This window comes from Balaenoptera physalus (assembly GCF_965194825.1).
Source record: "Balaenoptera physalus genome assembly, chromosome: 20".
Classification (NCBI taxonomy): domain Eukaryota; kingdom Metazoa; phylum Chordata; class Mammalia; order Artiodactyla; family Balaenopteridae; genus Balaenoptera; species Balaenoptera physalus.
The window spans coordinates 49,508,696-49,520,439 of NC_138901.1; the positions used below are offsets into that span (position 1 = coordinate 49,508,696).

At 57.3% G+C, this 11,744-nt stretch overlaps 2 protein-coding genes across 5 annotated transcripts; one reads left to right on the forward strand and one right to left on the reverse strand.

Moving 5' to 3' along the window:
• Positions 1-108: 108 nt before the first annotated feature.
• Positions 109-5,728, reverse strand: ABHD15 (abhydrolase domain containing 15). 2 transcript variants are annotated; one of them, XM_082442817.1, is made up of 2 exons: positions 4,628-5,727; positions 109-2,583 (listed from the first exon to the last, which is right to left on the reverse strand). In XM_082442817.1, the coding sequence occupies exons 1-2, from the start codon at positions 5,506-5,508 to the stop codon at positions 2,058-2,060; spliced, it is 1,407 nt and encodes a 468-aa protein (XP_082298943.1). In that variant the 5' UTR covers positions 5,509-5,727; the 3' UTR covers positions 109-2,057. The 2 variants fall into 2 exon arrangements, with proteins under 2 accessions (XP_082298943.1, XP_082298944.1); XM_082442818.1 differs by having other exon boundaries at positions 2,097-2,630; positions 4,628-5,728.
• A 1,760-nt stretch (positions 5,729-7,488) lies between these two features.
• On the forward strand, positions 7,489-11,448 carry TP53I13 (tumor protein p53 inducible protein 13). Of its 3 annotated transcripts, XM_082441239.1 has the most exons (7): positions 7,493-7,678; positions 7,871-7,939; positions 8,174-8,215; positions 9,860-9,988; positions 10,125-10,325; positions 10,436-10,991; positions 11,078-11,448. In XM_082441239.1, exons 1-7 carry the CDS (start codon positions 7,607-7,609, stop codon positions 11,188-11,190), a joined length of 1,182 nt encoding a protein of 393 aa, XP_082297365.1. In that variant the 5' UTR covers positions 7,493-7,606; the 3' UTR covers positions 11,191-11,448. The 3 variants fall into 3 exon arrangements, with proteins under 3 accessions (XP_082297366.1, XP_082297365.1, XP_082297367.1); XM_082441240.1 differs by lacking the exon at positions 10,125-10,325 and having other exon boundaries at positions 7,489-7,678; XM_082441241.1 differs by lacking the exons at positions 7,493-7,678; positions 7,871-7,939; positions 8,174-8,215 and adding an exon at positions 9,263-9,359.
• The last annotated feature ends 296 nt before the right edge of the window (positions 11,449-11,744 follow it).

The window sequence follows — 11,744 nt, forward strand, 5'->3', positions numbered from 1 at the left end:
GGAACCATGATTTCTCCAAAACCTATTATCTTAACCAGAGTCCCGTGGTATCTGGGCTAGAGAAACAATCTGGATTTTAGCCCTTAGGGGCCCTTTAATCCTGGGGAGTGAGGGTGGGGGGTGGTTAAAAACCACTGGACTGCTCCCCATTTTGCAGTGAGTTCTGAATGATTATAGGGTCCTGCATATGGGACTGCAAGACCTAATAAACTGAAATCCCCACTGTACCAGATGCTGGGGGAGGGGGCTGGCCAGATGTCAGTAATTCTTCTTTGCCAAGCCTTATACCAAGGCGTTAACCAGAAGTACAACAGCTTCTTTAGGGTTCACTTCCTTATTATCTCTCCTGCTCAGAAATGGTGAGAGAATGTTAGATGAGGAACACAGAGGAGGAGGAACAAGAAGTGGGGAAGGAGGGAGGGAATTTTTTCATGACAGGATAATGTGCCTTAGACAATTGAATGTTGTCTGCATTTCAGTTTAGATTCTTGGATAGTTCAGAGTTTCTTCTTATTTGATCCAGAGGAACAAGGATGGGCTAAAATTATCCAAACCTAAAATCATGGCCCCAGAAATTCCTCATACCAAGCCTTAGGATATGGCTTTTGGTAAACATCTCTCCTTCTTCAAATTGCTTTGCTATTTGTGAGGCCAGTATGGAGCTTCCTGTCAAAACAGGTGCCTTCTTTCTTGATGACCAATTAAAACTTCAGGGCAAAGCTTTTCTGGGAGGAACTGGATGTCCTATTGTATTGCTTAATGGCCTAATCCAAACCAAGGTGTGGGTCAATCTGTACAATGCCTTATTTTACTCTGATCTCAAGCATTAGTCCTCATAAAACCAAAGAGCCTATCAGTCACTGAGTGGTCAGATCCAGGAGGAAGCTTTTCCTGCATCTACATGGATGGCCTTTTGAATAACTGAGCAGAAAAAAGCATGGTAATGTGAAATATTCATAAATCACTGAGTCAGCTCTAGCCAATCTCTTGGAAATTTTGTTTGCTTTCTCTGGTCCCAGATGTCCCTCCAGGGTCTGGAGAGGGAAAGGCTAGTAGTAGTGTCAGAAAAGAGGGCAACTAACCAAAAAAACACCTAAGATATGAGGTTTATACTTTTACCACTTAGAGAAAGCCCACATCTCAGGAGAAAAACACCTCTCGCTAGAACTCTCTGGAGTAATCCCCCGAAATGGTACTGGAGGGAGCAGCTAGAATGTCTGAGAGCCTGGCTCCTTGAGCCATGGCCAAGCAGACCCTGCGAGGATTTCCTCTTCCTAAAATCATCCTTGGGATCTCTCTAGTGAGTCTTGAGGTCCTAGGCTGAAGCCCCAGATCAGCCCCACTCCCAGTCAGGACTTGCAGAACTCAACCAAAAGACTGGCCCTTGGTGTTCCAGACGCAGGCGTTCACGCTTTCTAGCTGGTTGCCCTCCCCAACCCAGTCTCAGCACAGCACTTACTGCCTATGGGCCTATCTCACACTCAACGCAAGACGCGTTGGCTCTGTGAGCCGCTTCCACGTCTGCCACCACGTGAAGTCAGCAGAGCGCCACAGCCGCAGAAAAAAAACGAGGGAAGTGGCATCGAGACACAAACATCCTGTCCTCCCTACATCAAGTGGCTCCAGCTTGAGAACCAGCGTCGCAGAGCTGATTATTTATGTGGCACAGACCTGCCCAATGGCTCACAAAACTCATCTCCTCTGTATCTTTGCTGTGAGCGAGCATTTTCTCTTGAGTCCAGGGACATACATGGAGATATTCTTTGGCTTATGAAGTCGGTGACAGGGGACAGTGACGGGGAATGCCCAGCTGCTGAACCAGGATGAGTTGGCATCTGTAGAGCAGGGCCTGGGCAGGAGTTCTGCTCAGGGGCAAATGAACGCTAGCTTGCTGGAAGTTCCATCTCTTTCCACAGACCAGTTTAAGAGAGAAGGGGCTGAATCAGGGGCAAAGAGCTGAAGCTGCCTGCCCCATTCAGTCCTCACTGCCTTTTCAGGACTCAGCCGTGCCCAGCTCTGTTCTTCCTCGCAGGGCTGGCGGGTTCTTGGGTCAGGTCTCACCTTGTATACGATCTCTTCCAGCTAAAGATCTCTTCCAGGTTGGAAGAGGGAGAGACCTCCCGCTTTGGCAGGGTTCCCCAGCGACGCCGGCCCCCTAGGAATGAAGCTCGGCGCCTGCTCAGCCCTTTCATCCTCTCTTCCGTTCGGAAGAACTCAGTCAAGGCCCGGAAGTACTCCAAGATGACCTCGTGGCTCCAGGCTGGCAAGGGCTCCTGGCGCAGGAAGCCACAGTGGCCTCCGTGATGGCTGAGCAGGAGGAAGAAGTAGGGGTTGCTGTGAAAGAGTTCAGTTGGCAGAAAGTGGTTTGGGGGCCCGCACACAGGATCATCGGCACTACAGATGCATAGCACAGGTACGGCTGCCTCATCCACATCCCGGAGGGGGTCGTTGTGGTCCCAGTAGGTGTCCCAGCTGATGGGGAAGCTCTTGGTGTGGCAGAAGAGGATCTCTTCAAACTCTCGCAGGGAGCGGCTCCTGAAAAGTTTTCCAGTATCCACTGTGTCCTCCAGGGCTGTGGCATACCTGGCAGAAAGAAGTTGAATGGGGAAGGAAGGAAAGAGAGGAAAGAACTGGAAAATAAATTGACAGCAGAAGTTACAGAGTGGCAGCCCACAGGCCAGATTCTGACCACAGAGGCTTTCTTTGGCCATATAATATATTTAAAAACTTCCATGTCATTGCCATCATTTAAAATCAGGAGATTTCACATAAAATGCAGCTATCTGGCTTCTTGAGGGAAATGGGGAGATCTGGCGACATGGGCTGGCATGGCAACAATCAGGGTATTTCCTCCCTCCTTCCTGTGTTACAGTTTCTACCAGGACAGTCATTCATGCATGGCATTACCTCCCCAGCCCCGGGGCAGCATTTGACTTTACAGCTGCTGAGTTATTGCAACAGCTCTCCTCCAGACCTCATCTTCTGACCCTCTGTAGGGAACCTGCTATGAACTGTCACCTCCTGAACCTCTCTTGGAAGAACTCAGTGGCTTAGACTATCCAAACCAGCAAGTGACATCCCCCAACATTAACATTTTACTTTAAGTTGTATTAGTTTGTTTGCTTTTTTAAAAGATAATATGCTATCCAGCTGATGACAAATGAGTGTGTCCTTGATCAGTGGGGCAGGTATTCCTAGAGAGGGCTGAGTGGCGGAGGAAGTGACTGGGAGTGTAATTAATTGGGTGAGGTCCCAAATGGGAGCCTGAGAGCAACTGCTCTGGGAAAGAGGGACATCTTTGCTGTTTCCACCTCCCTGGAGAGGGCCTGGCACCCTGACCAGGAGGCCAGGATGGGCAGCTCAGTCCTTTATTTGGGTTAGTTCAGTCTTAGCCAGCTGAATTTGGATAGGTGTTTCCTGCAAACATTCAAAGAGGCTTGCCCCAAGTTGGCAATCCCAAAATTCCATTGGCAGGGCAGTTCCTAAAGGCCCAGGTTTCCTCTCCACTTCCCTTACCTTATCCTCCAGCTGGTGCCCAGGGTCAGCACTGAGGGTGGTCATTTGGGGATGGAAACTGGCAGTTAAGCCATGTGAGAGTACCTTGCCCCTGGACTGTTCCAGCGGCTCTGGGTTGCCATGGTAGCACATGGGCTGTTGCTGAGCTCAGGGTTGACCTTCTTAGAACAGGAGGCAAAATAGGGCAAGGAAAGAAAGAGAAATCACAATTGTCACCATGTATTGGTGCCAGGCCCCTTACTTTCGTTATCTTATTTCATGCTTATAACCACCTTGGGAAGTGGTTATTATAAACTCCATTTAACTGAAGAGGGAAGTGAGGCTCAAAGAGGTTAGCTAACTTGCTGGAAATTCAGGATTTGAACCCAAGTGGGTCTGACCCCACATCCCAGGTCTTTCTGCCACACCACACTGCTGCCATCATGTCTTTGACCTCGTTCTTCCATCTCCTAGGAAAACAACAGTGTAAGCAGAGGCCTGGTTATTTGCTGTGGGAATGTCACTCAGGCCTTCTCAGTGGAAAATTCTCCCCTGTCACCCTGGTGGTAGATTCTTTTCTTTTTGGAGATTAAAAAAAATGTTTAAATACTCTTAAAATTTTTGCATTAAATATTGAGTATATACCTGGGAATATGCAAAACATCTGTCAGGTCTAAAGAATTTTAATAAATCAAATGCCACCAAATTTCTGCTTCCTGTCACCTCCAGGCTCAGAGGAAACATTCTGGACAGATAACCAGTCACAATTGCTTCCAGAGCCCTCTTTGCTGATTTGACAAGTTATGGACTAAGCGATGTACGTGTCAGGTGCTGCCTCTTGCGGCGGGTGGGGCAGGTGCTCAGGTTGCTAGGACACGGTGGGGCCGAGGTGAGGCCAGGGGGCCCCAGGTCAGGAGTCCCTGCTCTGGCTAATGATGCTGAGTCCGTCTGTGGCTTTTAAACCTGCTTCCCTGATTCTGTCCAGACTAGAGGGTTTGGACGCTTCAGGAAGTATGTGAGGAGAACTTTGCCCAAATTGCTCTAAACCTGTTTGATTCAAAACCAGACACAGCCGTTTCTCAGCCCCAAACCTCTATTCCCCCATTGCTCGTCTGCAGCCTCTGTTACCCACCTGCTGAGGGCGATCTTCTGGTGGAGCAGAAAGCCCCGCTCGTAGGGCCAGGGCAGGCCGGCCTCAAACCACTCGCGGCAGCATAGCACCGGCGAGATGCAGGCTGCACCGGTCATGTAGCTGGAGGAGCCACACTCGCCCAGGTAGGACAGCAGCAGCGCCGAGCCCGAGCCCTCGCTCACCGCGAACAGCGGGGCTGCGGGGTGTCGGAAGCGGATGTAAGTGATGGCCTCCTTGAGATCAGACGGGTCCCCGAAAGGCTGCAGCCGGGGGCTGACCAGTGGGCAGCCGTGGTGGCCGCGACGGTGGAAGATGACCGGGTAGTAGCCGCGCTCCAGGGCCAGCAAGCAGAGGCCGAGCACGTTGCGGGTGAGGCGTCCCCAGGCATTGGGGATCACCAGCAGCACCGCCGGGAGGCCTCCGGCATTGGTGACCCGGCGGCCCCGGGCGCAAGGTCCCACGACCCAGTCCAGGGCCACCAGCCCGTCGTCCGCCAACTGCAGGTACTCCCGGGCCAGATCGGACCCCGGCCCCACCGGCAGCACGAAATGGCAGAGGGTCTGCAGGTGGGGCCCGGAGAGCCAGGAGCGCGGGCCCGGCTCCAGCGCTGTCGAGCGTCGCAAGGCGCGCAGCAGGCACTGGGCCAGCGCCGACGGCTTACAGATGAGCCTGCACCCGCCGGGCAGAGGCTCACGCCCGTCGCTGAACTGGTCCGCGGGGCCTGCGCCGTCCAGCTCCTCCTCGTGGTCTTGGCCCTGCGCCCCCGGCAGGGTCCTCGCTCCGACGGCGCGCCTCCCGGGGCGCCGCAGCAGCGCGGTGAGCAGGCCAAGCAGGGCGAACGCGGCCAGGAGTAGGGCGAGGGCGGCGCCCCACGGCGGCATGGCGAGGCCGGAGAGCCCCCGGCGGGCAGCAGCGGCGGGGACGTCCCCTTGGCGAGCTCCCCGCTCTGGCCGCGGCTCCGCCGGGCCGCGGCGGCTGCCCAGGGCCCTCCCGCGGGGAGGGAGGGGGTGCACTCCGGATTGGCCGCGGCCCCGCAGAGGCAGCCAGTTCGGTCCAGGCTCCCCTCACCCGCCCCCCACTCCCGCCCACGGCCCTTTGTACAGTGATTGCGACAAGCAGGAGCACGAGGTGAAAGGAGCGGAGGCCACGGGGAGGGAGCGAGGACGCGCCGGCGAGGCGAAAGGGAGTGGGGAGGGCAGCAAGCCGAGGAGTGGGGTGTGGGGGACGGAGAAGTGGGGAGACTTGGAGACCGAGGCTTGGGGGACGGGGATGAGTCTCAGAATCCTCTGCCCCGCCCCTCCGTCCCGCGTGGTGTGTAGGGTGTGCAGCTACCGGGGAGACCTGCGTCGCTGCGCCCTCAGGGGCCGCTGTTGAGAAGTAGCAAAAGGGAGAAGTGAATAAACCGCAGCTCCCGGCGCGGGCTCCTGGGCTTCCGCGGGGTGGCTGCAGTGCAGCCGGAGCCACCACCCGCACCTCCGTCGCCGGGCTCGGCTGTGCTCTCTGACCTCGGTGTTTGTCTCGGCCCCGCGGGCACCCGCAACTGCGCAATAACCCGGCCGGGCGGGGGTCTGGCTCAGGGCCAGCGAGGGCCAGGGCCGGCGTCGTGTCCCGACCGCGGGTTAGCAGCGGGAGGCTGGAGTGCCGGGGAATGCTCGTTCCCTTGCCTGCATTAGTGCGCTGTGCCGATCCGCCCGGGAGCGTGGGGCTCCCCTGGAACCTGGCTTCAGGTAGAGGAAATCCTCAACACCGCTCCCCAGGAAGGACTTCCCAAAAGAAACAGCCCCAAACCTCCGAGAATAAGCTGGAGGAAAAGACGCACTCAGGTGCCCTTGGAGGGGGATGCCTATCACCCCGCGACCCGGCCGTGGCAGGGGATAGATGGCAGTCCCTTCATCAGCTCAATAACTGGCAATTACCGGGGAATGGGGGAAGGGTAAGAAATACCCCTTGCAAGTCACAGCTATGTGGGAGACGGTCTTGCTCTATTTCAAAGTTTTGGGCTGGGCATTTCAACTCTCACCCTCCACCCACTTTCCCGTCTTTCCTCAAAATCCTGAGCCGGGCCAAGGAGAAGGGCACCGGGGAGAGGGCGGCAGAGCGGGCACCCGCTGCAGGTGACGTCTGGCCAGCGCTCCCTGCTGGGGGCGAGGCCTGTGACTCCACCTCACGGTGACCAAAGTCTCTTTGGGCATCTGCTGGTCCCCGCTGGGCTAATTACGAAAGCGGAGGAGGACGCGGGCAAGAAAGCAGCCCCCAGCCCGGCTCCAGCTTCCTGGGACTTCTGGGTCTGGGGAACGTGGAGGCCTGAGACCCTCGGAGACTCCTCCGGGTTCGGGCGCTATTTGCGAGGGCAAGAGTGGGATGGCATGAAGGTGTAGCTCTAGAGTGGGGACCCTCTTCCTTCTGCAGCTCGGACTTCAGGCTTCTGTCCCTCTTCTAGATGCAGGTCACACTGATAAGTCTGAAGCGGGTTTGCCGAAGGGGCGGACCCGTCTCCCCTCCTGGGCCACCCATTTCACAGTGGAATACCAATTCCCGCCCTCCTCCCCGCTCCAAGATTCCACCCAGGAGCTGCAGCTGCGCCCGGCAGGCCGCGGAGACCCGCTGAGACGAGTGCCCGGGCGAAGGAGGTGGTCCCGCCTGCCTCGCAGTGCGGCGCGCAGAAAACCGGCCTCCGAACTTTTCCGCCTTGGGGTTGAGGACGCTTGCGCGCACTGTCCCGGGCTGTGGGCGGGCACTGGGGCGGGGCGGGGACCCGGCGAGAGTGGGCCGGAGCTGCGGGGGCGGGGCGGGGCGGGGCGAGGCGAGGGGCGCGCGAGCCTGGGGAGTCGCGGCGCGCGGTCTGGGGTCGGGGCGGGACGGCGCGCGCGAGCCCGGGGTCTACGTGGGCACGCGGGCGGCGTGGGTGCGCGGGGGCAGGGCCAGGCGGCGCGCGCTCCCTGGCTTGTTGGGCTGCGGGCAGTGCTGGGGCGGGCCGGGATGGCGCCTCCTCCGCCTCCGCCCCAACTGTTGCTCCTGGCGGCCCTGGCGGGGCTCCTGGGTCCCAGTGAGGTAAGGCGACCCGCTCCCGAGAAGCCTTCGGCCCGGGATCTCAAAGCGCTTTGCCAAAAGTTCGTGCTGGAAGGAGTGGCGCGCGGAGAGGAGACTAGGAGTTCTCCCCTTGGAGGGCTGGGCCTGGGAGGGAGAGAGCAGAGCCCGCGCCGAGGCCAAACGCCCCAGCTCTTCTGCGCCTTGAACCCACAGGTGGTGGCTGAGCCGGCTGAGGAGGCGGGAGCCCGTTGTCCCGAGGGCCTGTGGCCTCTGCCCCCACAGGTGGGTGCCTGGAGGGCGGTGGGAGAGAGGAGTGTGAAGGGGCAGCCCAGTCCCGCCCTGGCCTCGCGGCACCCTCCACAGCCACCCTCTGAGCACCTCTGCCGGTTCCTCCGGCCCTCAAGTCACCAACGTCTCCATTCCAACGTAACGTCACGGGCCTGCTGTCCTCTCTCCACCCCCCACCCCCCCAGAGTCCCCCGGGGGCTCTAAGCTCTTTTCTCTCCCCCTGTATAGGTGTCGCCAAGAGTGACCTACACACGGGTGAATCCACGGCAGGTAAGTACAAGCAGGAGGCATCCTCAGTGTCTGCACTGTAAACAGCGAGCTCCTCGCAGGCTTCCTCCACCTTTTCTGCTCACCAGCTCCATTCTTTATCACTCCCCCCAGTAAGAGGCAACGTTCTTAGTCCCCGGACAGTGAGCCACAGGCCTTGGTCCTCTGCAGTGCTTGTCAGAAATCCTGTTGAGTAGCTGGCTGTGTGGGCAGGAGGCTGCAAGGGAAACTCTGAGGGTAGTAGGAAAAAACAACCTGTGCTCCAGCTCTGCTGTGTGACTTTGGAAGTCTCCTGACTTCTCTGGGCCTCATTTTTCTGTAAGAGAGGTTATTAGTAACGTCCCTCCCAATGAGGTGTTAACAAATAGTGTGGGACAGCACTTTGGAAAATAGGAAGCTGTAAGGAGTGTGTGTACCTCAGGTTACCAACCAAACTGTGGGTTCACCTTGTGTGGCTGCCTATTTTCATTGCCAGTGGTTGGATAGCTTCTCTGTCCCTTTGGTTTTCCTTCTGAAATATCTTTTTTTTTGATCCTTGTAATAGCTCCAGGCCAAAAGAGCTCATGCCACCTACCTGATTCCTTTTCCCAAACAACCCTTTCATTCCACTGTTCAGAAACCAGTGGCTCCTTATTTCTCACCTTATCATGGCCATACTCCCCTGTCTAGTTTTTCAGGCTCTACCTCGTTAAGTAAACCTCGTCCAACCTCCCCACATCTTTGGTTCCTCTCGTCTTGTTGGTCTGCTCACCACACATATGAGTTCGAGGCTTATTCACACCGCTGTACTTTTTCACCTGCTTATTCCCCTCAACACCTGGCGTATCCTGACTTGAAGGGGGCAGCTCCCTGCCCTCCTGCCATCCATCCCCATCCATCTTCAAAGCCCAGCATAGGAGTCAGCTCTCTCTTGAGACCTTGCCTGATCATATCAGCCCTTATTTATTCATCACCTTCTCCAAATTTGTGTAATGCTTATAATCTGTCTCTTGTAATTTAACAACTAATCACTTTGAGTTTTCTTAGTTTGCTCTTTCATTTGCGTTAGTCCTGTTCCCCTGAGTTTCCTTTGCATTCCCTGCAAGCGGAGTCCAGGAGTTCTCTTTTGGCATCTCCTACAGCATCTGGCACAAGTGCTGAGCGTCAGGTCAGCTCAATCAAAGAATAATTAATAATTGATGAAGTGTTTCTATCCTGAGATTGTGCACCTGCTGCCTTTGTGCCCTGTATTTGGATGCGTTGGGGAGATGAGATTGAATATGTAGATGGGTCAATACATAGAAGAGCTGGTCTCTATTTGGGGAGTGCTTACAGTCTAGACTGGGAACCTGTAGAGCCACCGTGGCAGGTCTAGAGAAATATAGCTAAAGAGTGTGGTCTGGGTCTGGCAGGGTTAACCACGCATGCTGTCACAGAAGTTGTGAGCTTTGAGGAGTGGCAGTGCGTGGAGAGGAGGGATGAAAGTAATGCTCAGAGGCAAGAGGGGGTGCACGCCAGTATCTAGGGCCCTTTGTCCTTTCCTGAGCCCTGAAGGTGGAAGGGTCATCTGGCCATCCTGGGAGTCCCTTTAAGTTGGCTCCCCAGGATGGGAGAACTTGGGATTCTTAGGGAGGGACTTGGCTTGATGTCTCCATGCCTTTCCTCCAGGCTGAGGATGTCAGCTTCCTCTACCATCCCTGTGCCCACCCCTGGCTGAAGCTCCAGCTTGCCTTCCTGGCCCACATTTGCGTGGCCCAGCCCTTACTGGCCCCTGACTCCAGCCTCACCCAGGATCGGGTAAGTGGTTGCTGAAAGGTGGTTGTCTGGCACTGGCAGAGGCTGCAGCCCCACGTGCAGGGCAAGGGGAATTCAGGGCCTCCTCTTGCTTGCTCCCCATCTTTGTCTTAGCTCTAACAGTTACCTCCTTTCATAGCCCCTGGTACTGGCAGCATGGGGGGTGGCACTGGAGATGGCATGGGTAGAGCCAGCCTGGGCTGCCCACTGGCTGAAGAGGAGGAGGCGGCGGAAGCAAAAGAAGGAGAAAGCATGGTTTCGCTCTGACAGTTTTTCTGGGCCCTATCCCTTGGTGCCAGCACCGGGCAGAGGGAGGCTGTGCCGGAGAGGGTGCGTGCAGGTGAGGGGTGCTGGCCGGGCTTGATGGTCTTTGGGTTGGTGGCCCAGGGTGGTGGTGTCATTGGGTAATCTGGGCAGGGAAAGGGTGACTGCTGTCTCTTCTCCTCTTAGGCCCCGGCTTTGGCCTTTACGCTGCGGAGCTGGAGGCCCCCAGGCGTAGAGGTGGCATCTAGAGGGCCTACGCAGCTCTTTCCTAGTGGTGCCAAGAGGCGTGGGCTGCGGGCTGCCCTTGGTCTCCAGCCCACCCCCTCAGCCCTGAGGTTCCGCTCTGTTTCCCCACGGAGCATGGAGGCCAAGCAGCCTATGTTGGGACCCCAGGGTGCAAGGGATAATGCCCCATCTGTGCCTACCGGCCCACTGCTGCTTGGGGGGCCTGGAAGCAATGTCAGTTCCAGGCTAGAGGCTCAGGTGCCCAAAGGGCAAAGCAGCCCAGGGGTCTGTGCCTGTCCAAGTCAGGCTTCCCCGGCCGCTCGGGCAGCAGCGCCTCCGCGGGCAGCCCGGGGCCCCACCCCGCGCACGGAGGAGGCCGCCTGGGCTGCCATGGCCCTGACCTTTCTGTTGGTGCTGCTCACCCTGGCCACGCTCTGCACGCGGCTGCACCGAAACTTCAGGCGTGGGGAGAGCATCTACTGGGAGCCCACAGTGGACAGCCAGGACACAGTGGCTGGTGAGAAGTTCCCCTCCTCACCTGCCCCGCCCCGCTCCCCTCCCCATGGCTTCCCTGCCCTTGACTGCTCCCCACCCTGCCCATAGCGGTGCTGAAGCGGAGGCTGCTGATGCCCCCTCGCCGGGTCAAGCGCTCCCGCCGGAGACCCCTCCTCCCACCCACGCCGGACAGCGGCCCGGATGGGGACAGCTCCGAGTGACCTGCCCCAGCCCTGCCACTGTGGCAGGTCTGGCTCCTCCTCCCGCCGGGAGGCTGCGACCTCCGCCACGTGGACCGCGCGCAGGGCCGCCCCCTGGTGGCCAGATGGCGCAGTCCTGCCTAAGCGCTGCAAAAGGGCTGGTCCTTAGTGTGTGGTTTGCTGGGAGGGATGGGGAGGGGGAGAGGGAGGAGAGAAAAAGGAGCTGTCTCAGCCTCCGTTGCAAAAACTCCGTTTTTCTTATTAAATTATTTTAGTAGAGCCTGGAGTTAAGCTTGTGCATCTGCCACACAGACAGACTCCCACCCAGGGCACTGTCCTAGGCCATTTAGGTTGCGTCTGAGGTAGGGGGTTTACAGTATCAAGTTGGGCACGTGCTGGCCTGTCTCCTCTTGCCCACCTGGCCTCAGACACTGGGGTTTAGTAGCGTGATAGACCCCTCCCACCACCAGGGGTGAGCAGGTGGTGGTATTTACTGAAACATTGTTATTTCCAGGACTCCTCTAAGAGGTGACAGGGGCTTCCCTTCCCTCAAGTACAGGGGCTGGAAGAGTCGT

What these genes read in the sequence shown, in the direction of transcription:
- ABHD15 (XM_082442817.1), bottom strand. Translation starts at nt 5,508, where the DNA reads ATGCCGCCGTGGGGCGCCGCCCTCGCCCTACTCCTGGCCGCGTTCGCC. An exon ending in CAGAAGATCGCCCTCAGCAG is followed by an intron (nt 2,584 to 4,627) that starts GTGGGTAACAGA and finishes TCTTTCTGCCAG; the next exon opens with GTATGCCACAGCCCTGGAGG.
- TP53I13 (XM_082441239.1), top strand. Translation starts at nt 7,607, where the DNA reads ATGGCGCCTCCTCCGCCTCCGCCCCAACTGTTGCTCCTGGCGGCCCTG. An exon ending in TGTGGCCTCTGCCCCCACAG is followed by an intron (nt 7,940 to 8,173) that starts GTGGGTGCCTGG and finishes CCCCCTGTATAG; the next exon opens with GTGTCGCCAAGAGTGACCTA. An exon ending in GCCGGAGAGGGTGCGTGCAG is followed by an intron (nt 10,326 to 10,435) that starts GTGAGGGGTGCT and finishes TTCTCCTCTTAG; the next exon opens with GCCCCGGCTTTGGCCTTTAC.